The sequence below is a fragment of the Syngnathus typhle genome, linkage group LG5, assembly GCF_033458585.1.
Source record: "Syngnathus typhle isolate RoL2023-S1 ecotype Sweden linkage group LG5, RoL_Styp_1.0, whole genome shotgun sequence".
Lineage (NCBI taxonomy): Eukaryota > Metazoa > Chordata > Actinopteri > Syngnathiformes > Syngnathidae > Syngnathus > Syngnathus typhle.
This window is the reverse complement of record NC_083742.1, coordinates 3,143,034-3,167,988: the sequence shown is the minus strand read 5'-3', so window position 1 is coordinate 3,167,988 and position 24,955 is coordinate 3,143,034. Positions and strand designations below refer to the sequence as shown.

General features: G+C 40.9%; 1 protein-coding gene across 3 annotated transcripts in view; it reads right to left on the bottom strand.

Moving 5' to 3' along the window:
• stxbp1b (syntaxin binding protein 1b) overlaps positions 1-24,955 on the bottom strand; it is a 137,159-nt gene that overhangs the window by 42,858 nt on the left and 69,346 nt on the right. For all 3 annotated transcript variants that reach the window (XM_061278631.1, XM_061278630.1, XM_061278628.1), the window contains exons 13-15: positions 22,950-23,030; positions 22,149-22,287; positions 14,138-14,247 (exon numbers count right to left, since the gene is read on the bottom strand). In XM_061278631.1, coding sequence (XP_061134615.1) covers positions 14,138-14,247; positions 22,149-22,287; positions 22,950-23,030 — 330 coding nt within the window. The remainder of the gene's footprint in view (positions 1-14,137; positions 14,248-22,148; positions 22,288-22,949; positions 23,031-24,955) is intronic.

Below are 24,955 nucleotides of genomic sequence, written 5' to 3'. Positions count from 1 at the left end.
TGTAATGAATGTTGAATGCGAATGACAAAAGTTACAAATGATAACCGTTGAAAATGATAACCGGGAAGGATAAAGAGTAAAATAAATAATGACGCCCAATGTGGGAATCGAACTGACGCGGGTTTTGATACCACTCGGGAATGATGCTCGTGTACTGGAATCACTTGTGTTTCCCACGAGCTAATTGAGTCCCTTACTATGGAGTTGTTGAAATTGGTTAATGTAATGTATGTGTTTGTTGAATGCGAATACGTAATCAAAGTGGTGGAAATTGCTTAATGTAATGAATGTTGAATGCGAATGTTAGTTACAAATGATAAGCGTTGAAAATGATAAGCGGGAAGAATAAAGAGTAGAATAATTAATGACGCCCAATGTGGGAATCGAACCCACTACAGGAAACTGGCTCGGGTTGACATTGCCATTAAGAATGAATGGGGAAATAAAAGGCACAAATTTGCTAATTACTTAAAAACGGTAAATGTTATGAAGGGGAAAAAAGGTGGCAAGCTTGCCATGAATTTTTGGAACGTGTGAAAGTTTGAACGAGGTGAATCGGTTGAAGCATGTGGGAGTAGTTAGATGTCAAAAAAGTGGGAGGAATAAGTTGTTTAATAATAAGAATAAAAAAAATAATAATAATAAAGTAGAATAACAATGTGTGAAGGCCTTCGCCTTCACACAATAATAATAATAAAGTAGAATAACAATGTGTGAAGGCCTTCGCCTTCACACAATAACAATGTGTGAAGGCCTTCGCCTTCACACAATAACTAGAATTGCAATTTCGGAAGAAATTGCGTGTGAAGGCGAAGGCAGATGTTAAGTTACAAACGTTAAGCGTTAAAAATGATGAGCGGGAAGAATACAAAGGGAAAATAGATAATTGTGAAATAAATGGGAAAATGTTACAAATACATGTTACAAAAAGGTACAAATGATAAGCGTTAAAAATGAAATGTTACAAATGTTACAAAAAAGGTACAAATGATAAGCGTTGAAAATGATAAGGGGAATAATAAGGAGTAAAATAATTTATGACGCCCAACGTGGGAATCGAACCCACTACAGGAAACTGGCTCTGGTTGACATTGCCATTGTGTTTCCGACTGAGCTAATCAGGTTCCTTCCGTAGCAGTGGTTGAAATTGGTTAATGTAATGAATGTGTTTGTTGAATGCGAATGCGTAATCAAAGTGGTGGAAATTGCTTAATGTAATGAATGTTGAATGCGAATGACAAAAGTTACAAATAATAACCGTTGAAAATGATAACCGGGAAGGATAAAGAGTAAAATAAATAATGACGCCCAATGTGGGAATCGAACTGACGCGGGTTTTGATACCACTCGGGAATGATGCTCGTGTACTGGAATCACTTGTGTTTCCCACGAGCTAATTGAGTCCCTTGCTATGTTGTGGTTGAAATTGGTTAATGTAATGAATGTGTTTGTTGAATGCGAATACGTAATCAAAGTGGTGGAAATTGCTTAATGTAATGAATGTTGAATGCGAATGTTAGTTACAAATGATAAGCGTTGAAAATGATAAGCGGGAAGAATAAAGAGTAAAATAATTAATGACGCCCAATGTGGGAATCGAACCCACTACAGGAAACTGGCTCGGGTTGACATTGCCATTAAGAATGAATGGGGAAATAAAAGGCACAAATTTGCTAATTACTTAAAAACGGTAAATGTTATGAACGCGAAAAATACTGGCAAGCGTGCCATGAATTTTTGGAACGTGTGAAAGTTCGAACGAGGTGAATCGGTTGAAGCATATGGGAGTAGTTGGATGTCAAAAAAGTGGGAGGAATAAGTTGTTTAATAAAAACTAGAATTGCAATTTCGGAAGAAATTGCGTGTGAAGGCGAAGGCAGATGTTAAGTTACAAACGTTAAGCGTTAAAAATGATGAGCGGGAAGAATACAAAGGGAAAATAGATAATTGTGAAATAAATGGGAAGATGTTACAAATACATGTTACAAAAAGGTACAAATGATAAGCGTTAAAAATGAAACGTTACAAATGTTACAAAAAAGGTACAAATGATAAGCGTTGAAAATGATAAGGGGGAAGAATAAAGAGTAAAATAATTTATGACTCCCAATGTGGGAATCGAACCCACTACAGGAAACTGGCTCGGGTTGACATTTCCATTGTGTTTCCGACTGAGCTAATGAGGATCCTTCCTTCTTGCTGGTTGAATTTGGTTAATGTAATGAATGTGTTTGTTGAATGCGAATGCGTAATCAAAGTGGTGGAAATTGCTTAATGTAATGAATGTTGGATGCGAATGACAAAAGTTACAAATGATAACCGTTGAAAATGATAACCGGGAAGGATAAAGAGTAAAATAAATAATGACGCCCAATGTGGGAATCGAACTGACGCGGGTTTTGATACCACTCGGGAATGATGCTCATGTACTGGAATCACTTGTGTTTCCCACGAGCTAATTGAGTCCCTTACTATGTCGTGGTTGCAATTGGTTAATGTAATGAATGTGTTTGTTGAATGCGAATACGTAATCAAAGTGGTGGAAATTGCTTAATGTAATGAATGTTGAATGCGAATGTTAGTTACAAATGATAAGCGTTGAAAATGATAAGCGGGAAGAATAAAGAGTAAAATAATTAATGACGCCCAATGTGGGAATCGAACCCACTACAGGAAACTGGCTCGGGTTGACATTGCCATTAAGAATGAATGGGGAAATAAAAGGCACAAATTTGCTAATTACTTAAAAACGGTAAATGTTATGAACGCGAAAAATACTGGCAAGCGTGCCATGAATTTTTGGAACGTGTGAAAGGTTGAACGAGGTGAATCGGTTGAAGCATGTGGGAGTAGTTAGATGTCAAAAAAGTGGGAGGAATAAGTTGTTTAATAATAAAGTACAATATCAATGTGTGAAGGCCTTCGCCTTCACACAACTAGAATTGCAATTTCGGAAGAAATTGCGTGTGAAGGCGAAGGCAGATGTTAAGTTACAAACGTTAAGCGTTAAAAATGATGAGCGGGAAGAATACAAAGGGAAAATAGATAATTGTGAAATAAATGGGAAAATGTTACAAATACATGTTACAAAAAGGTACAAATGATAAGCGTTAAAAATGAAACGTTACAAATGTTACAAAAAAGGTACAAATGATAAGGGGGAAGAATAAAGAGTAAAATACTTTATGACGCCCAAAGTGGGAATCGAACCCACTACAGGAAACTGGCGCAGGTTGACATTGCCATTGTGTTTCCAACTGAGCTAATCAGGTTCCTACCTCAGTAACTGTTGAATTTGGTTAATGTAATGAATGTGTTTGTTGAATGCGAATGCGTAATCAAAGTGGTGGAAATTGCTTAATGTAATGAATGTTGAATGCGAATGACAAAAGTTACAAATGATAACCGTTGAAAATGATAACCGGGAAGGATAAAGAGTAAAATAAATAATGACGCCCAATGTGGGAATCGAACTGACGCGGGTTTTGATACCACTCGGGAAAGATGCTCGTGTACTGGAATCACTTGTGTTTCCCACGAGCTAATTGAGTCCCTTTCTTTTATTGGTTGAATTTGGTTAATGTAATGAATGTGTTTGTTGAATGCGAATACGTAATCAAAGTGGTGGAAATTGCTTAATGTAATGAATGTTGAATGCGAATGTTAGTTACAAATGATAAGCGTTGAAAATGATAAGCGGGAAGAATAAAGAGTAGAATAATTAATGACGCCCAATGTGGGAATCGAACCCACTACAGGAAACTGGCTCGGGTTGACATTGCCATTAAGAATGAATGGGGAAATAAAAGGCACAAATTTGCTAATTACTTAAAAACGGTAAATGTTATGAACGCGAAAAATACTGGCAAGCGTGCCATGAATTTTTGGAACGTGTGAAAGTTTGAACGAGGTGAATGGGTTGAAGCATGTGGGAGTAGTTAGATGTCAAAAAAGTGGGAGGAATAAGTTGTTTAATAATAAAGTACAATATCAATGTGTGAAGGCCTTCGCCTTCACACAACTAGAATTGCAATTTCGGAAGAAATTGCGTGTGAAGGCGAAGGCAGATGTTAAGTTACAAACGTTAAGCGTTAAAAATGATGAGCGGGAAGAATACAAAGGGAAAATAGATAATTGTGAAATAAATGGGAAAATGTTACAAATACATGTTACAAAAAGGTACAAATGATAAGCGTTAAAAATGAAACGTTACAAATGTTACAAAAAAGGTACAAATGATAAGCGTTGAAAATGATAAGGGGGAAGAATAAAGAGTAAAATAATTTATGACTCCCAATGTGGGAATCGAACCCACTACAGGAAACTGGCTCGGGTTGACATTTCCATTGTGTTTCCGACTGAGCTAATGAGGATCCTTCCTTCTTGCTGGTTGAATTTGGTTAAGGTAATGAATGTGTTTGTTGAATGCGAATGCGTAATCAAAGTGGTGGAAATTGCTTAATGTAATGAATGTTGAATGCGAATGACAAAAGTTACAAATGATAACCGTTGAAAATGATAACCGTGAAGGATAAAGAGTAAAATAAATAATGACGCCCAATGTGGGAATCGAACTGACGCGGGTTTTGATACCACTCGGGAATGATGCTCGTGTACTGGAATCACTTGTGTTTCCCACGAGCTAATTGAGTCCCTTACTATGTCGTGGTTGAAATTGGTTAATGTAATGAATGTGTTTGTTGAATGCGAATACGTAATCAAAGTGGTGGAAATTGCTTAATGTAATGAATGTTGAATGCGAATGTTAGTTACAAATGATAAGCGTTGAAAATGATAAGCGGGAAGAATAAAGAGTAGAATAATTAATGACGCCCAATGTGGGAATCGAACCCACTACAGGAAACTGGCTCGGGTTGACATTGCCATTAAGAATGAATGGGGAAATAAAAGGCACAAATTTGCTAATTACTTAAAAACGGTAAATGTTATGAAGGGGAAAAAAGGTGGCAAGCTTGCCATGAATTTTTGGAACGTGTGAAAGTTTGAACGAGGTGAATCGGTTGAAGCATGTGGGAGTAGTTAGATGTCAAAAAAGTGGGAGGAATAAGTTGTTTAATAATAAGAACTATAATTGCAATTTCGGAAGAAATTGCGTGTGAAGGCGAAGGCAGATGTTAAGTTACAAACGTTAAGCGTTAAAAATGATGAGCGGGAAGAATTCAAAGGGAAAATAGATAATTGTGAAATAAATGGGAAAATGTTACAAATACATGTTACAAAAAGGTACAAATGATAAGCGTTAAAAATGAAACGTTACAAATGTTACAAAAAAGGTACAAATAATAAGCGTTGAAAATGATAAGGGGGAAGAATAAAGAGTAAAATAATTTATGACTCCCAATGTGGGAATCGAACCCACTACAGGAAACTGGCTCGGGTTGACATTTCCATTGTGTTTCCGACTGAGCTAATGAGGATCCTTCCTTCTTGCTGGTTGAATCTGGTTAATGTAATGAATGTGTTTGTTGAATGCGAATGCGTAATCAAAGTGGTGGAAATTGCTTAATGTAATGAATGTTGAATGCGAATGACAAAAGTTACAAATGATAACCGTTGAAAATGATAACCGTGAAGGATAAAGAGTAAAATAAATAATGACGCCCAATGTGGGAATCGAACCGACGCGGGTTTTGATACCACTCGGGAAAGCCTCTCGTGTTCTGGAATCACTTGTGTTTCCCACGAGCTAATTGGGTCCCTTTCTTAACAGTGGTTGAATTTGGTTAATGTAATGAATGTGTTTGTTGAATGCGAATACGTAATCAAAGTGGTGGAAATTGCTTAATGTAATGAATGTTGAATGCGAATGTTAGTTACAAATGATAAGCGTTGAAAATGATAAGCGGGAAGAATAAAGAGTAAAATAATTAATGACGCCCAATGTGGGAATCGAACCCACTACAGGAAACTGGCTCGGGTTGACATTGCCATTAAGAATGAATGGGAAAATAAAAGGCACAAATTTGCTAATTACTTGAAAACGGTAAATGTTATGAACGAGAAAAAAGGTGGCAAGCTTGCCATGAATTTTTGGAACGTGTGAAAGTTTGAACGAGGTGAATCGGTTGAAGCATGTGGGAGTAGTTGGATGTTAAAAAAGTGGGAGGAATAAGTTGTTTAATAAAAATAATAATAAAGTAGAATAACAATGTGTGAAGGCCTTCGCCTTCACACAACTAGAATTGCAATTTCGGAAGAAATTGCGTGTGAAGGCGAAGGCAGATGTTAAGTTACAAACGTTAAGCGTTAAAAATGATGAGCGGGAAGAATACAAAGGGAAAATAGATAATTGTGAAATAAATGGGAAAATGTTACAAATACATGTTACAAAAAGGTACAAATGATAAGCGTTAAAAATGAAACGTTACAAATGTTACAAAAAAGGTACAAATGATAAGCGTTGAAAATGATAAGGGGGAAGAATAAAGAGTAAAATAATTTATGACTCCCAATGTGGGAATCGAACCCACTACAGGAAACTGGTTCGGGTTGACATTTCCATTGTGTTTCCGACTGAGCTAATGAGGATCCTTCCTTCTTGCTGGTTGAATTTGGTTAATGTAATGAATGTGTTTGTTGAATGCGAATGCGTAATCAAACTGGTGGAAATTGCTTAATGTAATGAATGTTGAATGCGAATGACAAAAGTTACAAATGATAACCGTTGAAAATGATAACCGGGAAGGATAAAGAGTAAAATAAATAATGACGCCCAATGTGGGAATCGAACTGACGCGGGTTTTGATACCACTCGGGAATGATGCTCGTGTACTGGAATCACTTGTGTTTCCCACGAGCTAATTGTGTCCCTGTCTACATACCGGTTGAATTTGGTTAATGTAATGAATGTGTTTGTTGAATGCGAATACGTAATCAAAGTGGTGGAAATTGCTTAATGTAATGAATGTTGAATGTGAATGTTAGTTACAAATGATAAGCGTTGAAAATGATAAGCGGGAAGAATAAAGAGTAAAATAATTAATGACGCCCAATGTGGGAATCGAACCCACTACAGGAAACTGGCTCGGGTTGACATTTCTATTAAGAATGAATGGGGAAATAAAAGGCACAAATTTGCTAATTACTTAAAAACGGTAAATGTTATGAACGAGAAAAAAAGTGGCAAGCTTGCCATGAATTTTTGGAACGTGTGAAAGTTTGAACGAGGTGAATCGGTTGAAGCATGTGGGAGTAGTTAGATGTCAAAAAAGTGGGAGGAATAAGTTGTTTAATAAAAAAAATAATAATAAAGTAGAACTAGAATTGCAATTTCGGAAGAAATTGCGTGTGAAGGCGAAGGCAGATGTTAATTTACAAACGTTAAGCGTTAAAAATGATGAGCGGGAAGAATAGAAAGGGAAAATAAATTATTGTGAAATGAATGGTAAAATGTTACAAATACATGTTACAAAAAGGTACAAATGATAAGCGTTAAAAATGAAATGTTACAAATGTTACAAAAAAGGTACAAATGATAAGCGTTGAAAATGATAAGGGGAAGGATAAAGAGTAAAATATATAATGACGCCCAATGTGGGAATCGAACTGACGCGGGATTTGATACCACTCGGGAAAGATGCTCGTGTACTGGAATCACTTGTGTTTCCCACGAGCTAATTGTGTCCCTGTCTACATACTGGTTGAATTTGGTTAATGTAATGAATGTGTTTGTTGAATGCGAATAGGTAATCAAAGTGGTGGAAATTGCTTAATGTAATGAATGTTGAATGCGAATGTTAGTTACAAATGATAAGCGTTAAAAATGATAAGCGGGAAGAATAAAGAGTAAAATAATTAATGACGCCCAATGTGGGAATCGAACCCACTACAGGAAACTGGCTCGGGTTGACATTGCCATTAAGAATGAATGGGGAAATAAAAGGCACAAATTTGCTAATTACTTAAAAACGGTAAATGTTATGAACGAGAAAAAAAGTGGCAAGCTTGCCATGAATTTTTGGAACGTGTGAAAGTTTGAACGAGGTGAATCGGTTGAAGCATGTGGGAGTAGTTAGATGTCAAAAAAGTGGGAGGAATAAGTTGTTTAATAAAAAAAATAATAACTAGAATTGCAATTTCGGAAGAAATTGCGTGTGAAGGCGAAGGCAGATGTTAAGTTACAAACGTTAAGCGTTAAAAATGATGAGCGGGAAGAATACAAAGGGAAAATAGATAATTGTGAAATAAATGGGAAAATGTTACAAATACATGTTACAAAAAGGTACAAATGATAAGCGTTAAAAATGAAACGTTACAAATGTTACAAAAAAGGTACAAATGATAAGCGTTGAAAATGATAAGGGGGAAGAATAAAGAGTAAAATAATTTATGACTCCCAATGTGGGAATCGAACCCACTACAGGAAACTGGCTCGGGTTGACATTTCCATTGTGTTTCCGACTGAGCTAATCAGGATCCTTCCTTCATGCTGGTTGAATTTGGTTAATGTAATGAATGTGTTTGTTGAATGCGAATGCGTAATCAAAGTGGTGGAAATTGCTTAATGTAATGAATGTTGAATGCGAATGACAAAAGTTACAAATGATAACCGTTGAAAATGATAACGGGGAAGGATAAAGAGTAAAATAAATAATGACGTCCAATGTGGGAATCGAACCGACGCGGGTTTTGATACCACTCGGGAAAGATGCTCGTGTACTGGAATCACTTGTGTTTCCCACGAGCTAATTGAGTCCCTTACCATGTGGCGGTTGAAATTGGTTAATGTAATGAATGTGTTTGTTGAATGCGAATGCGTAATCAAAGTGGTGGAAATTGCTTAATGTAATGAATGTTGAATGCGAATGTTAGTTACAAATGATAACCGTTGAAAATGATAACCGGGAAGGATAAAGAGTAAAATAATTAATGACGCCCAATGTGGGAATCGAACCCACTACAGGAAACTGGCTCGGGTTGACATTGCCATTAAGAATGAATGGGGAAATAAAAGGCACAAATTTGCTAATTACTTAAAAACGGTAAATGTTATGAACGGGAAAAAAGGTGGCAAGCTTGCCATGAATTTTTGGAACGTGTGAAAGTTTGAACGAGGTGAATCGGTTGAAGCACGTGGGAGTAGTTGGATGTCAAAAAAGTGGGAGGAATAAGTTGTTTAATAAAAATAATAATAAAGTAGAATAACAATGTGTGAAGGCCTTTGCCTTCACACAATAAAGTAGAACTAGAATTGCAATTTCGGAAGAAATTGCGTGTGAAGGCGAAGGCAGATGTTAATTTACAAACGTTAAGCGTTAAAAATGATGAGCGGGAAGAATAGAAAGGGAAAATAAATTATTGTGAAATGAATGGTAAAATGTTACAAATACATGTTACAAAAAGGTACAAATGATAAGGGTTAAAAATGAAATGTTACAAATGTTACAAAAAAGGTACAAATGATAAGGGGGAAGAATAAAGAGTAAAATAATTTATGACGCCCAAAGTGGGAATCGAACCCACTACAGGAAACTGGCGCAGGTTGACATTGCCATTGTGTTTCCAACTGAGCTAATCAGGTTCCTACCTCAGTGACGGTTGAATTTGGTTAATGTAATGAATGTGTTTGTTGAATGCGAATGCGTAATCAAAGTGGTGGAAATTGCTTAATGTAATGAATGTTGAATGCGAATGACAAAAGTTACAAATGATAACCGTTGAAAATGATAACCGGGAAGGATAAAGAGTAAAATAAATAATGATGCCCAATGTGGGAATCGAACTGACGCGGGTTTTGATACCACTCGGGAAAGATGCTCGTGTACTGGAATCACTTGTGTTTCCCACGAGCTAATTGAGTCCCTTTCTTTTAGTGGTTGAATTTGGTTAATGTAATGAATGTGTTTGTTGAATGCGAATACGTAATCAAAGTGGTGGAAATTGCTTAATGTAATGAATGTTGAATGCGAATGTTAGTTACAAATGATAAGCGTTGAAAATGATAAGCGGGAAGAATAAAGAGTAGAATAATTAATGACGCCCAATGTGGGAATCGAACCCACTACAGGAAACTGGCTCGGGTTGACATTGCCATTAAGAATGAATGGGGAAATAAAAGGCACAAATTTGCTAATTACTTAAAAACGGTAAATGTTATGAAGGGGAAAAAAGGTGGCAAGCTTGCCATGAATTTTTGGAACGTGTGAAAGTTTGAACGAGGTGAATCGGTTGAAGCATGTGGAAGTAGTTAGATGTCAAAAAAGTGGGAGGAATAAGTTGTTTAATAATAAGAATAAAAAAAAAATAATAATAAAGTAGAATAACAATGTGTGAAGGCCTTCGCCTTCACACAATAACAATGTGTGAAGGCCTTCGCCTTCACACAATAAAGTAGAATAACAATGTGTGAAGGCCTTCGCCTTCACACAACTAGAATTGCAATTTCGGAAGAAATTGCGTGTGAAGGCGAAGGCAGATGTTAATTTAGAAACGTTAAGCGTTAAAAATGATGAGCGGGAAGAATGAAAAGGGAAAGAAATAATTGTGAAATAAATGGGAAAATGTTACAAATACATGTTACAAAAAGGTACAAATGATAAGCGTTAAAAATGAAATGTTACAAATGTTACAAAAAAGGTACAAATGATAAGCGTTGAAAATGATAAGTGGAAGGATAAAGAGTAAAATATATAATGACGCCCAATGTGGGAATCGAACTGACGCGGGATTTGATACCACTCGGGAAAGATGCTCGTGTACTGGAATCACTTGTGTTTCCCACGAGCTAATTGTGTCCCTGTCTACAAACTGGTTAAATTTGAATGAATGTGTTTGTTGAATGCGAATACGTAATCAAAGTGGTGGAAATTGCTTAATGTAATGAATGTTGAATGCGAATGTTAGTTACAAATGATAAGCGTTGAAAATGATAAGCGGGAAGAATAAAGAGTAAAATAATTACCGTTTTTTTTTAATATCAATGTGTGAATTCCTTCGCCTTCACACAATAAAGTAGAATAACAATGTGTGAAGGCCTTCGCCTTACCACAATAATAAAGTAGAATAACAATGTGTGAAGGCCTTCGCCTTCACACAATAATAAAGTACAGGAATAACAATAGTGTGAAGGTCTTCACCTTCACACTAATAAATTACAGGAATAGCAATAGTGTGAAGGTCTTCACCTTCACACTAATAGCTAGAATTTGCAATTCCTGAAGGAAAAAGGAACTGGGTGTGAATTTCAAAATAAAAGATGTGAAGTATTTGTTAAGTTGTGGAATAGGTAAAGAAATGATGAACAGTTGAAAGTTGGAATGGGTTGAATCAGTTGAAAAATGTAGAAATGAGAAGGGAAAAAGGAATTGGGTGTGAATTTCAAAATAAAAGATGTGAAGTATTTGGGAAGTTGTGGAATAGGTAGAAAAAAGATGAACAGTTGAAAGTTGGAATGGGTTGAATCAGTTGAAAAATGTAGAAATGAGAAGGGAAAAAGCTGAGCTTTCTTTGCCAGTGATGCGGTGTTGGTGGACAAGGAGAGGTCCTCACTGATGTGCACCCCCAAGAATCTGGTACTGCTCGCTCTCTCCACCGCAGCACCGTCGATGGTCAGTGGCAGGTGTTGGGTGTGACCCTTCCGGAAGTCAACAACAATCTCTTTGGTCTTATTGATGTTCAGCAGGAGGTTGTTGTCCCTGCACCACGTGGCCAGAAGGTCGACCTCCGACCTGTATTGAGTCTCGTCGCCCCCGGTGATGAGACCCACCAGAGTCGTGTCGTCGGCATATTTCAGCACGCGGTTGCTACTGTAAGTTGCAGCAGGGTGAAGAGCTGCAACCCCCGTGCTCAGCGTGATGCTTGTGTGGAGGGGTCTTCAGCGGGCAAGTGCTGTTCTGAGCGTCGAAGCGAGCAAAGAAGCAGTTCAGATCGTAGACCAGACGGATGTCAGCTCTGCGGCGCGGGATTGTAGTCCGTGATGGTCTGAATGCCCTGCCATAGGCTCCGTGCGTCCCTGCTGTCCTTGAAGTGGACGGTAATCTTGCAAGAAAATGCCCTTTTCGCTTCCTTGATGCCCCGGGACAGGTCGGCCCTCGCTGTTCTCAAGCCAGCCTCATCCCCCGCTCTGAAGGCTTTCTCCCTGGCCCTCAGCAGCCTGAGGACAGCCCCTGTCAGCCATGGCTTCCAGTTACCCCGAGTGGCGATGAATTCTGTGTGGGTCACATCATCAATGCACTTCGAGTCAGTATACTCTATGTCCGTCCGATTGTTGCAAGTGGCCGCCTGCTTAAACATTTCCCAGTCAGTAGTGCCAAAGCAGTCTCGAAGCGCATCAGAGGCACCCTCAGGCCACACTCTTACCCGCTTGCGAACCGGCCTGGATGCTTTCACCCTTTGTCTGTATGCGGGCATAAGCATAACAGTGATATGGTCAGAAAGTCCAATATGGGGGAGGGGGAGGCTTTGAAAGCTCCTTTATGTGCAGTGTAGACCAGGTCCAGGAAGCTGTCTCCACGTGTTGGAAAATTAACAATGGTGAAGCCTCAGAAAAACAGACTTTAGGTTAGCATGATTAAAATCCCCAGCGAAGATGGTGAAACCGTCAGGGTGCGCCGTCTGTTGTTCACTGAAAGCCTGGTATAGTTCACTAAGAGCCACGATCCTGTCGCCTTCAATGTTGGAAGGCGGGATGGGATGTATACCGCGACTAGCAGGATCGCAGTAAATTCCCTTGGCAGGTAAAAAGCACAGCACTTAATAATCACAAACCCCGCCAGTGGCGAGCATTGCTTGCATGCAACTACAGAGTCATGGATGTAGACACATATTCCTCCTCCTCGCGATTTTCCCCCTTTAACAATGGCCCGGTCTGCTCGATAGCACGCTAGCTGCTCCAGATGCACAGCAGACACTGGAATGTTGACAGTCAACCAAGTCTCAGTGAACACAAGCACACAGCAGTTGCTCACTGTCCGGTTCGTAGATCTCAGCAGGCGAATGTAATCCATTTTGTTGTCCAGCGAACAAACATTCGCCAGAAGAATGGAAGGCACGGCCGGGCGAGTTGGGTTGGGCGTCAGCCGGGCCCGGACGCCTCCGCGCTTGCCCCTCTTCTGCCTCCTCGCACACCGCTTCTGACGCCTTCTATCCGGGGGAGGAGTAGCAGGCGAGTCCGGCGTTGTTTCAGGCCGGAGAAGTCCGAGTTCCTTTAATATCTCTGCTTCAAAGTTCAGAACGCCGCGAAACTCGCTTTTGCCGATGTCGAGTAGAACCTGGCTGCTGTACTTGTAGCACGACGTAGTAGATATCATATCATATCATAATTGCTGAGTGGAGAAAAGCTACTTTTGAGTAATTTGGTGTTTGGCTTAGGGATTTCCAAGGTGTTGCTTGGTAGTGTCCTCCGGCTAATGCGACCTGGGATGTGGGGTGGGGGAAGCAGAACGTTGACCTCCACTGGGCAGCTGAGAGTGTGCAGCTTACAGTTTCAGTCGCAACTACTCTTCAGTGGCTCAGGTTGCTGATAGCATACTGCTGTAGGGTGAGGTCCTTATCCACTCCAATGATTTTAAAGACCTTTTTCTGGATGGTATCAAGCTGCCTGAGAGCGGTCTGAGTGGCATACATCCAGGCGAGGCAGGAGTACTCCATGAAGTTCTGGACCCTGTGTTTTATAGATATTGGCTCTGCATCAAGTTTGTTGGCCAGCTTCTGCAGTGCTCTGAGGCGTTGTCCAACACATTTGCAGATGTCGGACAGATGAGTGGTTCCAGAACCTACACCTACTTGCTGAAACAGATTTTGGTGGAAACTATCTGGGTGAGATAGATTCCGCTTTCTGGACAGGATCATAGGCTTTGCTGGGTGATCTTCCAGATGTCAGCCCACTTGAAAATCATGGTAATCTTTTTTTATTTGCATTTTACACAACACAACGAACTGGGTTTTGCATTATAGAAGTATTCTTGTTGTGTTTATCTCTCCAGTGAGACAGATGCTAAGCCAACCCTGAATGTGTCTCTGCTTTCCATCTACTTCCTGTTAGAAGAATGCAGAGATTTCAAGCACACATTGTTCCCAAATTTAACTATGCCTGTTTCAGGTGTTTAGGGTATCAGGTGTAAAATACATCAAGATCGCCTGTTTCATACTTAAAAGGGGATTTTAGAACACAGGATACCTCAGAGATGATAGGCACACCCATGTGTGCCATGTTGGAAATTATGTCACTGTCCTCTGGTGGGATGCTGGCATGCTGAAGCAACTTACATAAGTTTTCTTCTGTCACACCTGAAACATATACGCACACATACACACACACATGTACACACATGCACACGCATGCACAGTTGAGATATAAACAAACATTGTATACATGTGTAAACATTCACAATTATAGTGAGGTGTGTGTGGTGGGAGAAATCCTGGAAATTATTAAGTATCACAAAAGAGGTCCAAACTTTGGATAATATATAAAAACAAAAATAGCGGCGCTTAATTTGTAAGTTAGCTTACTCACAAAGAAAGTAAGTCCCTATTTTTTTGGGCTGTTTAACCTGGATAACCTGAGCTGTTAGACCTGGTTCAAACCTAATGAACTGCTGCCGCTTAATGAGGCCTCGCCCCCCAATTTTGTGATTTCGCATGTGGCGCGTCCTCGAAAAAAGTGTGGGGGTGTCGCCCTCATCTCAAATTCCAATCTTAGATTTAGGCCTCGTTCGATTAACATATTTAAAACATTTGAAGTTGTCACTGTCCGATCCAACGCTTTACCGTCATTTTTATCTTGCTGTTATTTACCGTCCACCTGGGGCTTACTCTGGCTTCCTGGATGAATTTTCAGAATTCGTGGCCGATCTACTGACAAATGCGGATAATATAATAATCATGGGCGATCTCAATATCCACATGAATTTACCGTCAGAGCCACTTACTTCGGCGTTTCAGACTTTAAGTGATACGTTTGGCTTTACGCAAGTCGTACAGGCAGCAATGCATAGGAATGGAAATACCTTATATCTGGTATTATCCAGAGGACTGGCAACCTCATATATAACAGTACTGCCATACACTACTGTTTTGTTTGATCATTACTTAATAAAATTTGAAATTTTAGTTCTTTGTCAAAGACAAGAGAGCAATCAGAATTATAGCAGCCGTAATATTAACTCCATGACTGCAACTGCGCTATCTGAGTTACTGTCGCCGGCAACTGCCATATTTCCCGCATATATCGGCTCTATTGATAATCTTACAAATAAATTTAATGCGACATTGTTAAATGCCATCGACTCTGTGGCGCCGCTACGTCTGAAAACTCGCCGTAGATTGCCTACTCTGTGGTTCACAGATGAAACACGTACGCTTAAGCAATTATGTAGAAAGCATGAGCGCAAATGGCGTTTAACCAAACGTAAGGTTTTCCATCAGGCATGGCATGACAGCCTCCTGAATTATAAAGATGCGCTTATCTTAGCAAAAACTCATTATTTAGTGAAGTTTGCTGACGACACGACTCTGGTGGGTCTCATCACCAAGGGAGACGAGCCTCAGTACAGGCTGGAGGTTGACCTTCTGACCACGTGGTGCAGGGACAACAACCTCCTGCTGAACGTCGACAAGACCAAGGAGATTGTTGTGGACTTCCGGAAGGGTCACACCCAACACCTGCCGCTGACCATCGACGGTGCTGTGGTGGAGAGAGTGAGCAGCGCCAAGTTCCTGGGGGTGCACATCAGTGAGGATCTCTCGTGGTCCACCAACACCGCATCACTGACAAAGAAAGCCCAGCGCCGCCTGTACTTCCTGCGGAAACTCAGGCGAGCGAGCGCCCCTCCGGCCGTTATGACTACATTTTACCGCAGCACCATTGAGAGCGTCCTCTCCAGCTGTATTCCTGTTTGGGGTGGCGGCTGCACTGACTACAACTTGAAGGCCCTGCAGCGCATAGTGAACACGGCTGGTAAGATTATTGGAGGGGAGCCCTTGAAGGACATTTACACCTCCCATCTCACCCGCAAGGCGACCACGATTGTGAGTGATGTGAGTCACCCCGCTCACTCTTTGTTCGCGCTTCTGCCCTCTGGGAAGAGGTACAGAAGCCTGCGCTCGCGCACCACCAGACTCTCAAACAGCTTCATACTCCAGGCAGTCAGGATCCTGAACTTGCTTCCCCGTTCTGCGTAGCGTCCTGTACTTTTACTGTCTGTATGCACACTGGCTTTTATTCGTTGTGTTATCTATTTATTTATTATTTATTGTTACTCTTATTTATTGTTTGTGCCTTCTTGTTTTTTATATTGCGTTGTTTACTTGTGTGTCTGTCGTGTAATATGTCTTGTCACCATGGGATAGGGAAAACGTAATTTCGATGTCTTTGTGTGTCTCGGCATGTGAAGATGTTGACAATAAAGCAGACTTTGACTTTGACTTTGTCATTTTCGCAAGTCATTAATCTCAATAAAAATAATCCTAAATACCTATTTGATACAGTGGCAAAGCTAACACTACGCCAGCCGACCCCCAATAGCTCCTTCCACTCAGCTGACGAGTTCATGAAGTTTTTCGCTCGAAAGATAGAATCCATTAGGGATGAGATGAAGATGACCATTCCAATCGCTCAGTCGAGATCGCCGATTACCGGCGCTGACGATCATGCAATAACACTCTCAAATTTTAAAAGCGTGTCCCTTGAAAGGCTTACACAATTGGTTACTGCGGCTAATCTAACAACATGTTTACTTGACCCTCTTCCACCCAAACTACTTAAAGAATTATTTCAAATTTTAGGACCGTCCGTCTTAAATATTATTAATCTGTTTGTCTCCTCTGCGATAGTGCCAACAGCCTTTAAAACCGCTATCATTAAACCGTTACTTAAGCGACGAAATCGTGACCCGGACTGTCTCAGTAATTATAGGCCAGTTTCAAACCTCCCATTCATAGCAAAACTTCTTGAAAAAGTAGTAGCGCAGCAGTTTATTGATTACATGGTCGCCAATAATCGATATTAGAGATGCACCGATCCGATATCTGGATCGGATATCGGCCCCGATATCAACAAAATAGATGGATCGGGTATCGGAAAATACAGCCGATCTGTGAGCCGATACTTTCCTTAATCTATTGGGACGCGGGCTACGTCATACGTCAGCAGCACGTGTGCCGCGTGCCACGAGAGTTTTCTAAACAAACGCAAACATGGAGCGAACGTTCGCTTCTCTTCCCCGGGTTGCTAAGCGGACGTCAAACCCTGCGCGTTCGCTTCTCTTCGGGTTGCTAATGGGACGTCAAAGGCTGCGCGTTCGCTTCTCTCCCGAATGGGGGGGGGGGGGGGAGGCTAATCGGATGTCAAACGCTGCGTGTTCGCTTCTCTTCCGGGGGGGGGGTGTTAATGGGACGTCAAACGCTTTGTGTGGCGGGCTCCATCTAGTGTGGAAACTGAGAAGCTGAGCTCAAGCTTCTTGTGCGGGCCATATTCAATTATGTTTTCAGAATTTGCTGCGGGCCAATAAAAACTGGACCGTTAGTTTGGACACCCCTAATTTAGAGCAAAGAACTGTGTAGTCTGCCTGATGCCATTGCCTTTGGTCTTTTCTGTTCCACATGTAGCGTTATGTAGCTTGTTAAGTCAACCCTAATATCGGATCGGTATCGGGTATCGACCGATACGCAAAGCCACGGCATCGGTATCGGTATCGGAACTGAAAAAGTCGGATCGGTGCATCTCTAATCGATATGAATCTTTTCAGTCTGGTTTTAGAGCTAATCATTCCACTGAGACAGCACTTGTTAAAGTGACTAATGATCTCCTCATAGCCATGGATTCAAACACTTCATCGGTATTGTTACTACTCGATCTTAGTGCTGCCTTCAACACTGTAGACTTCCATATTTTATTAGAGCGTCTTAAAAGTTGTGTTGGTATTTCAGGGTCAGCACTAGGCTGGTTCTATTCCTGTCTATCAGGACACACCGAGTGGTCCATGGCAATACGTCTTCTGAGCTCTATAATGTTACGTGTGGTGTCCTACAGGGATCGGTACTCCGACCAATTCTATTTAATATTTATATGATTCCGCTTGGGGACATAATACGTAAATATAATATTAGTTTTCAATGTTACGCAGATGACACCCAATTATATATGCCGTTATCGATGACAGATCCGCGGGACTGTTGTAATCTTGAGGCGTGCCTTGCGGAGATCAAGCAATGGATGTCTCTCAACTTCCTTAGTCTTAACCCAGATAAAACTGAGATGTTGATAATTGGTCCAGTTCGTTATCAACACTCTTAAGGAAACCACTATAACTATAGATAACCGTACTATCACTCAGAGCGATACTGTAACTAATCTCGGGGTAATATTTGACCAAACGCTCTCCTTTCAAAAGCACATTAAGAGTATAACCAGAATTGCGGCTTTTCACTTTCGTATTATTGCTAAGATTCGTCCGATCCTCTCGACCGGTGATGCAGAAACTACCGTTTTTTTCCGTGTATAGTGCGCCCCCATGTATAATACGCACCCTAAAAATGGCATGCTGATGCTGGAAAAAAGCCTGTACCCATGTATAATACGCACCCAATTTTTATGAAATTTTTTTTATGAATTGTTTTTATTTATTTTTTTTTTTTTAACCTTGCTAGCTTGTTAGGGTCATTACTGCACGTTTTGAGTTTTAACATGCATAAAGTACTTCATACATTTGTTTTTTGCGTTGAAACTTTTTGACTTTGTCAGGGACTTCCATTTAAACAAAATATATATAATTTTTTTTTTTTTTTACTAAATTATGAAGTGCTCTGGTGAAAAAAGTTACTTTTGTGGTGTTCGGGTCATTTTTGTTCCTCCTGTTGTGCATGGAAGGACAGCTGCTGCAAACATCATCAAAATGACCCCAGGGGTCACGAGGTTTTCTGTGACAAGCAGAAGTGACATCAAGACGTGCTTTGATCTTTTTTTGCCATTGTTACTAAAAAAAGTCATAATTGCGATGACAAACCTTGAGGGGAAAAAAGTCCATGGCAACACGTGGAAAGACATTGATGAGACGTTCCTGGATGCCTAAATTGGTGTTCTACTCCTTGCTGGGGTTTACAGATCCAGCAATGAGGCAACTGAGAGTCTCATAAATCAACGGGCAGAAATATTTTCCGGGCAACAATGTCTCTTCAGACCTTTCACATGATCTCAAGAGTCCTCAGATTTGACAATCGAGACACCAGAGCAAAATCTGACAAGCTTGCTCCCATCAGGGATGTTTGGGAGAGATGGGTGCAACTCCTTCCACAGATGTTCAACCCAGGGCCAGAGGTGACAGTGGATGAACGTTTTCTCCCTTTCCGAGGAAAATGCCCATTCCGGCAATACATGCCCACCAAGCCAGGCAAATATGGCATAAAAATCTGGGCAGCCTGTGATGCTAAAACAAGCTATGCGTGGAACCTACAGATTTACACAGGCAAATCTGCAAGCGGCATCCCTGAAAAAAAACAAGGAAAACGTGTAGTTCTCGATTTGACTACTGGACTGCAGGGTCACAACATCACTTGTGACAATTTTTTTACCAGCTGTGACCTTGGACAAGAACTTCTCAAGAGGAAACTCACCATGGTGGGCACAGTAAGAAAAAATAAACCTGAGCTGCCCGCTGAAATGTTGCTGGTGAAGGACAGGGCTCCACTTTCCTCCAAATTTGTTTTCACAGATACCACCACTGTTGTTTCATATTGTCCAAAAAAAAGACGGAATGTGATACTGATGTCCACTCTTCACAAAGATGCTGCTCTGTCATCAGGAAGAGACAAAAAGCCCATCATCATCCTGGACTACAACAAAAACAAAGGAGGAGTGGACAATCTGGACAAGCTGACTGCCACATACACTTGCCAGCGAAAGACCAGGAAATGGCCAATGGTTGTGTTTTACAACATCCTCAACGTGTCTGCATACAATGCATTTGTGTTGTGGACCCATATTGACCAAGGGTGGAATTCAACCAAAAACACCAAGCGGAGAATTTTTATTGAGGAGCTCGGGAATTCCCTTATCCAGCCGCACATCAAGCAACGGGAACGGGTGCCCCGAGACCGAGCTGCTGCAGACTTGGTCAGAGAGCTTCAGGATTCACCAAGCACGCCATCCACATCCACAGCAACCAGAAGAACATCAGCATCACCTTCCCCCTCAGCAACCAGTCCTGCCTCAAGCACTCTATCCACATCGACAGCCACAAAGCCAGTGAGACCACCTCGCTCAAAAAGAAAGAGGTGTCAGGTCTGCCCTAGCAGTATGGACAGAAAAACATACATAGTGTGCATCACCTGCAAGAAAAACATCTGCAAAGAACACGTTAAAAGTGTTTGCAACACATGCATCTAAACACACACAAGCACGTGTGCGCACACACAGACACACACCTACACCCCCCCACACACACACACGCACACGCACACACACACAGGCATGTTCTTTGCCCATAGTATTTGTAGACAAGTACTTGATTTCTTTTGGTGATTTTCTCGATTGGTTGTTGTTTATTTGACCCTGCAAATCTTTGTTTTATTGTATTTTTTTATTATTTATGACTGTTCTGTTTTTCATATTGTTTAATATTGTATTAAAGTTCTATTGTGTGGAAAAAAAAGATTTGTTTTGGCCCTTTTTTTGAAGTAAATATATACACGTCCAAAATGACCCGAAACACCATAGATGTTATTATATTTGATAAGATTAAAATGATAATCTTTTTTTTGTTGAACATTTAAGAAATGTGTTTTAATATCTCTCAGTTACACTCAGGTAACAGCAAAACTGATTATTTTGTTGCCTTCTTCTCTTAAGGTTCATTTGACCACTTTTTAGACATTGAAAATTAGGGGTATGGTGTTAAACCAAAGGCCCAGGGGGCCACAAAAAAATATTAAAACCAATCTTTTCATGGATAAGGGAGCCCAACCAGCTAAACAAGAGTTAAGAAAAACATTGGATGATAAAACATTGTTTTTAGGGTATTTTATGGCTGATTTAATACACGGGTCAAAAATGACCCGCTAACACCACAGATGGCAGCAGAAAGCTAAGAAGCGAGCAAGGTTAATTCCCAATTATCGTCACACACGCAGGGAGGCAATGGGTCCCATTTTTATAGTCTTTGGTATGGTCTTAACTAGGCTGGATGTAATTTTTTTTTGTTGGCGTTGATTTCTCCGACTGCCCATAAACGCACCACCGCGCTCCGTGCGCGCACGGGAAAAAGGCGTGCGGACGTGAAAAAGGCGGCTCTGTATGGGAGAGACGTTGAAGAGGAATGAAAACACCCTTGGAAACCAAAACTTGGTGATTTCAAGTTTCATTTCGAGGGACATTTGTCACGTCTCGTCCCCAGTTTTGCTATGTGTCTAGGTTGCCATAGTTTCTGTTCGCGTAGCCCCTCTCTTCCTGTGTCACCTCAATCGATGTAACGTGTTTTGTATTTAAGTCCTGTCTGCCCCTCGCTCACCGTCGGATCATTGCATGTGTTACTGTCATGATGTCTGTTTGCTTTCTGTTCCTGTCTTTGGTAATGTCACCCTGTCTTTTTGTTCCACGACTTTGTCGGTCAGTCCTGTTGTTGGTTTTGTTTTCTAAAAAAAAAAATTAAAAAAAATTTTTTTTTTAAATTTTTTTGTACCCATGTATAATGCGCACCCCAGATTTTAGGACAATAAATTCGTTAAATTTTGCGCACTATACACGGAAAAAAACGGTATTATACATGTGTTCATCACTCCGCGCCTTGACGACTGTAATGCATTATTCTCTGGTCTTCCTCAGTCCAGCATCAAAAGTCTACAGTTAGTACAAAACGCTGCTGCAAGGCTGCTCTCACCGGTAAGAAAATTTGATCACATTACCCCAATATTAGCCAACTTACATTGGCTCCTGGTCCATTTAAGATGTGACTTCAAGGTTCTTCTATTACCCTATAAATCATTGCATGGCTTAGCGCCGTCATATCTTGTCGACCTAGTTGTTCCTTATGTTCCGTTGATTATGGCAATGACAGAATAATAGTAAAAAAGTATACAAAATAAGCAATTTAAAAATGATAAAATGCGCATTTAATTGGGTGAAGCATGTCTCAGATTCTGATTATGCAGTACGGTATGACATAAGAAGAAAAAAGATTAAGTACACATCTGACCATTCTTGAGGAAGATGTAAAGCAGAATGATCCGAATCTTGTCACAGACGCTGACATTGGTGTCCAGTAAGATTGGTACGATAAGCCTCATGGGATCTTTTATCTTCTCACCCTCTGCATCAGTGCCCATTGCAAGGTCCTTTCAGAATGGAAGAAAAGGTTCAAGAGGTCAGTAATTTGCTCCAGATGTGTAAAACTTGTTTTGATAACAGGACTCAGTGTAGGTATGGTTGTACTCAGAGGGGCGCTTGTAACCAAATTACCATACAAATGTATGATCTTTTTAGAAAAGTACATCACTGGTTTGACTAGATAGAAAATAAAAACACACCGAATTTTAGCTTAGATCATATGTATCAAACTCAAGGCCCGGGGGCCAGATGCGGCCCGCCACATTATTTTGTGGCCCGCGAGACAAAGTTTGCATCGATTTTGTATCATTACTAAAATTACAAATTGTCTTCACTTTTGGAAAAAAAAATAGATGTTGCTAGCTATTTTCATTATCATTTGTCTTTTTGAAATATTTGAACTGTTTTTATTACTCTCAGATTTCCAAACTAGTTATTCATCGGGTTTTTTTTTGGTAGCCTATATTGAATATAGAAGACGTTGACAATCATAATGACCCTCCGAGGGAAACTTTGACTACGATGCGGCCCGCGAGAAAAATGAGTTTCACACCCCTGGCTTAGATTCTCTTGCGTACAATTTACGGCCACTCAACCCACCGCTGATCAAAGTTCACGTTCATCATTGCACACGGTACTCGCGATTGTTGTTGTTGTTTTTTTTAATAACCTGTTCCACACGGCAGAGTTTGTCAACCGTTCCCTGGTAGCGGTTCATACAATCTTCAGCCAGGTGAAGGTGGGTTGAATACTAAGAAAAAAAGATCATTAAAGTAGATGTTTGAGAACAACATACAATTTGATATACAAACATTTGTACGTTGAATATGAATGTTACCGTATTTTCCGCACTATAAGGCTCACTTAAAAACGGCTGCGCATATAATAAACCCCCCCTCCCGCAGCACATAGACACCAAAGCTAAGAAGCTAATGAACGCATTACGCATCAACGCACACACTCGCTCCTTTCTTTTAAACTAAATAAAGTTTATGACCAGCAAAAATGAGTGGGGTTTCTGGACCAAGTAAGAAGCCAGACCATATCACTTTTATCCCATCGCTTGATTGACATACAGGTAAACCTATCAGGAGGCAATCACAGTGAACCCCCCCACTCACCGCAGCACATAGACACCAAAGCTAAGAAGCTAATGAACGCATTAGTGAGCAGCAGTGAGCAGCAGTGAGCAGCAGTGAGCAGCAGTGAGCAGCAGTGAGCAGCAGTGAGCAGCAGTGAGCAGCAGTGAGCAGCAGTGAGCAGCAGTGAGCAGCAGTGAGCAGCAGTGAGCAGCAGTGAGCAGCAGTGAGCAGCAGCGGCGCCGCGCTCGGGAATCATTTGGTGATCTAACCCCCCAATTCCAACCCTTAATGGGTTCCATTTTTATAGTCGTTGGTATGGTCTTAACTAGGCTGGATGTACTTTTTTTGTTGGCGTTGATTTCTTCGACTGCCCGTAAAGGCACCACCGCGATCAGTTAGGTTAAAATGAAAAGCGGAAAGTGACGTGCGGACGTGTGAAAAAGGCGGCTCTGTATGGGAGAGAAGTTGAAGAGGAATAAAAACACCCATGGAAACCAAAACTTGCCCCTCGTCGTGACTCGGAGCCGCAACAAATGTTTTCGGATTTGTGTAGGGTACATTGTGACAGCAAACGAGCAGGTGATTGAGCAAGCGTCTGATGCGAGAGCATTGCGTTCGTATGGAGCGTGTTTGAAGTGAACAGCAGAGACGAAAGGAACAAGGCGAAGTGTTGTGAAATAAAATATTACCTGTATTACGCATTTTGTTATTTGTTGATTGTATTAAACTATCACATTCATTGTCAGTCAAGACTAGAAGAGGACTATTCGCATCGGATCCGTTTTTTTTTCATAGTTTGGGTGGGGCGGGCGACTTATACTGAGGAGTGACAAAAAAAAAAAGAAAAAAAAAGTTAAACTGCGATAAATGAACCACGATGTTGCAAGGGATTACTGAAATTTGAATTTCAAGTGACGTCAGTGGCGCGGCGCGGCGGTTGTTTACATAAAGGACAAAGATTCGATCACGGGATGACGAAAATGACCAAGGTACTACCAGCATCTTCAGTGGCTTTGTTTGTAAGTGACACGGAGGACGATGTGTTTGAAGGATTTAATGATTTGGAGTGACACAGAAGGTTTGAAAAACGATTATGGCTTTTACGCACGCCCGGTCCTACTCCACGGAGCTTTCTTTCACCTCCGTGGATTGAAGTCGGGGGCCGGCGCTCGGCCGGGTGGCTGTCCAGGGACGGTGGATGGGGCTCGGACATGGCTTTTACGCACGCCCGGTCCTACTCTACGGAGCTCTCTTACACCTCCGTGGATGGTAGTCGGGGACGGCGCTCGGCCGGGTGGCTGTCCGGGGACGGTGGATGGGGCTCGGACATGGCTTTTACGCACGCCTGGTCCTATTCTATGGAGCTCTCTTCCACTTCTGAGGCTGGAAGTGCCACCTCCGGGGATGTAAGTCCACGCCGCCACACACCTGGAAGTCGACGCCAGTGCTTGGGGCCATGTGTTGGTGAACTATTTATGTTATAGTTATTTGATATATTTTATTTGTATATGTTTTTATCGTTACAGTTCAGTACTTGTTGGCTCATTGAACTCTGTTTTTGTTAAATAAAGAGACGTTTACCAAACCCACGTCT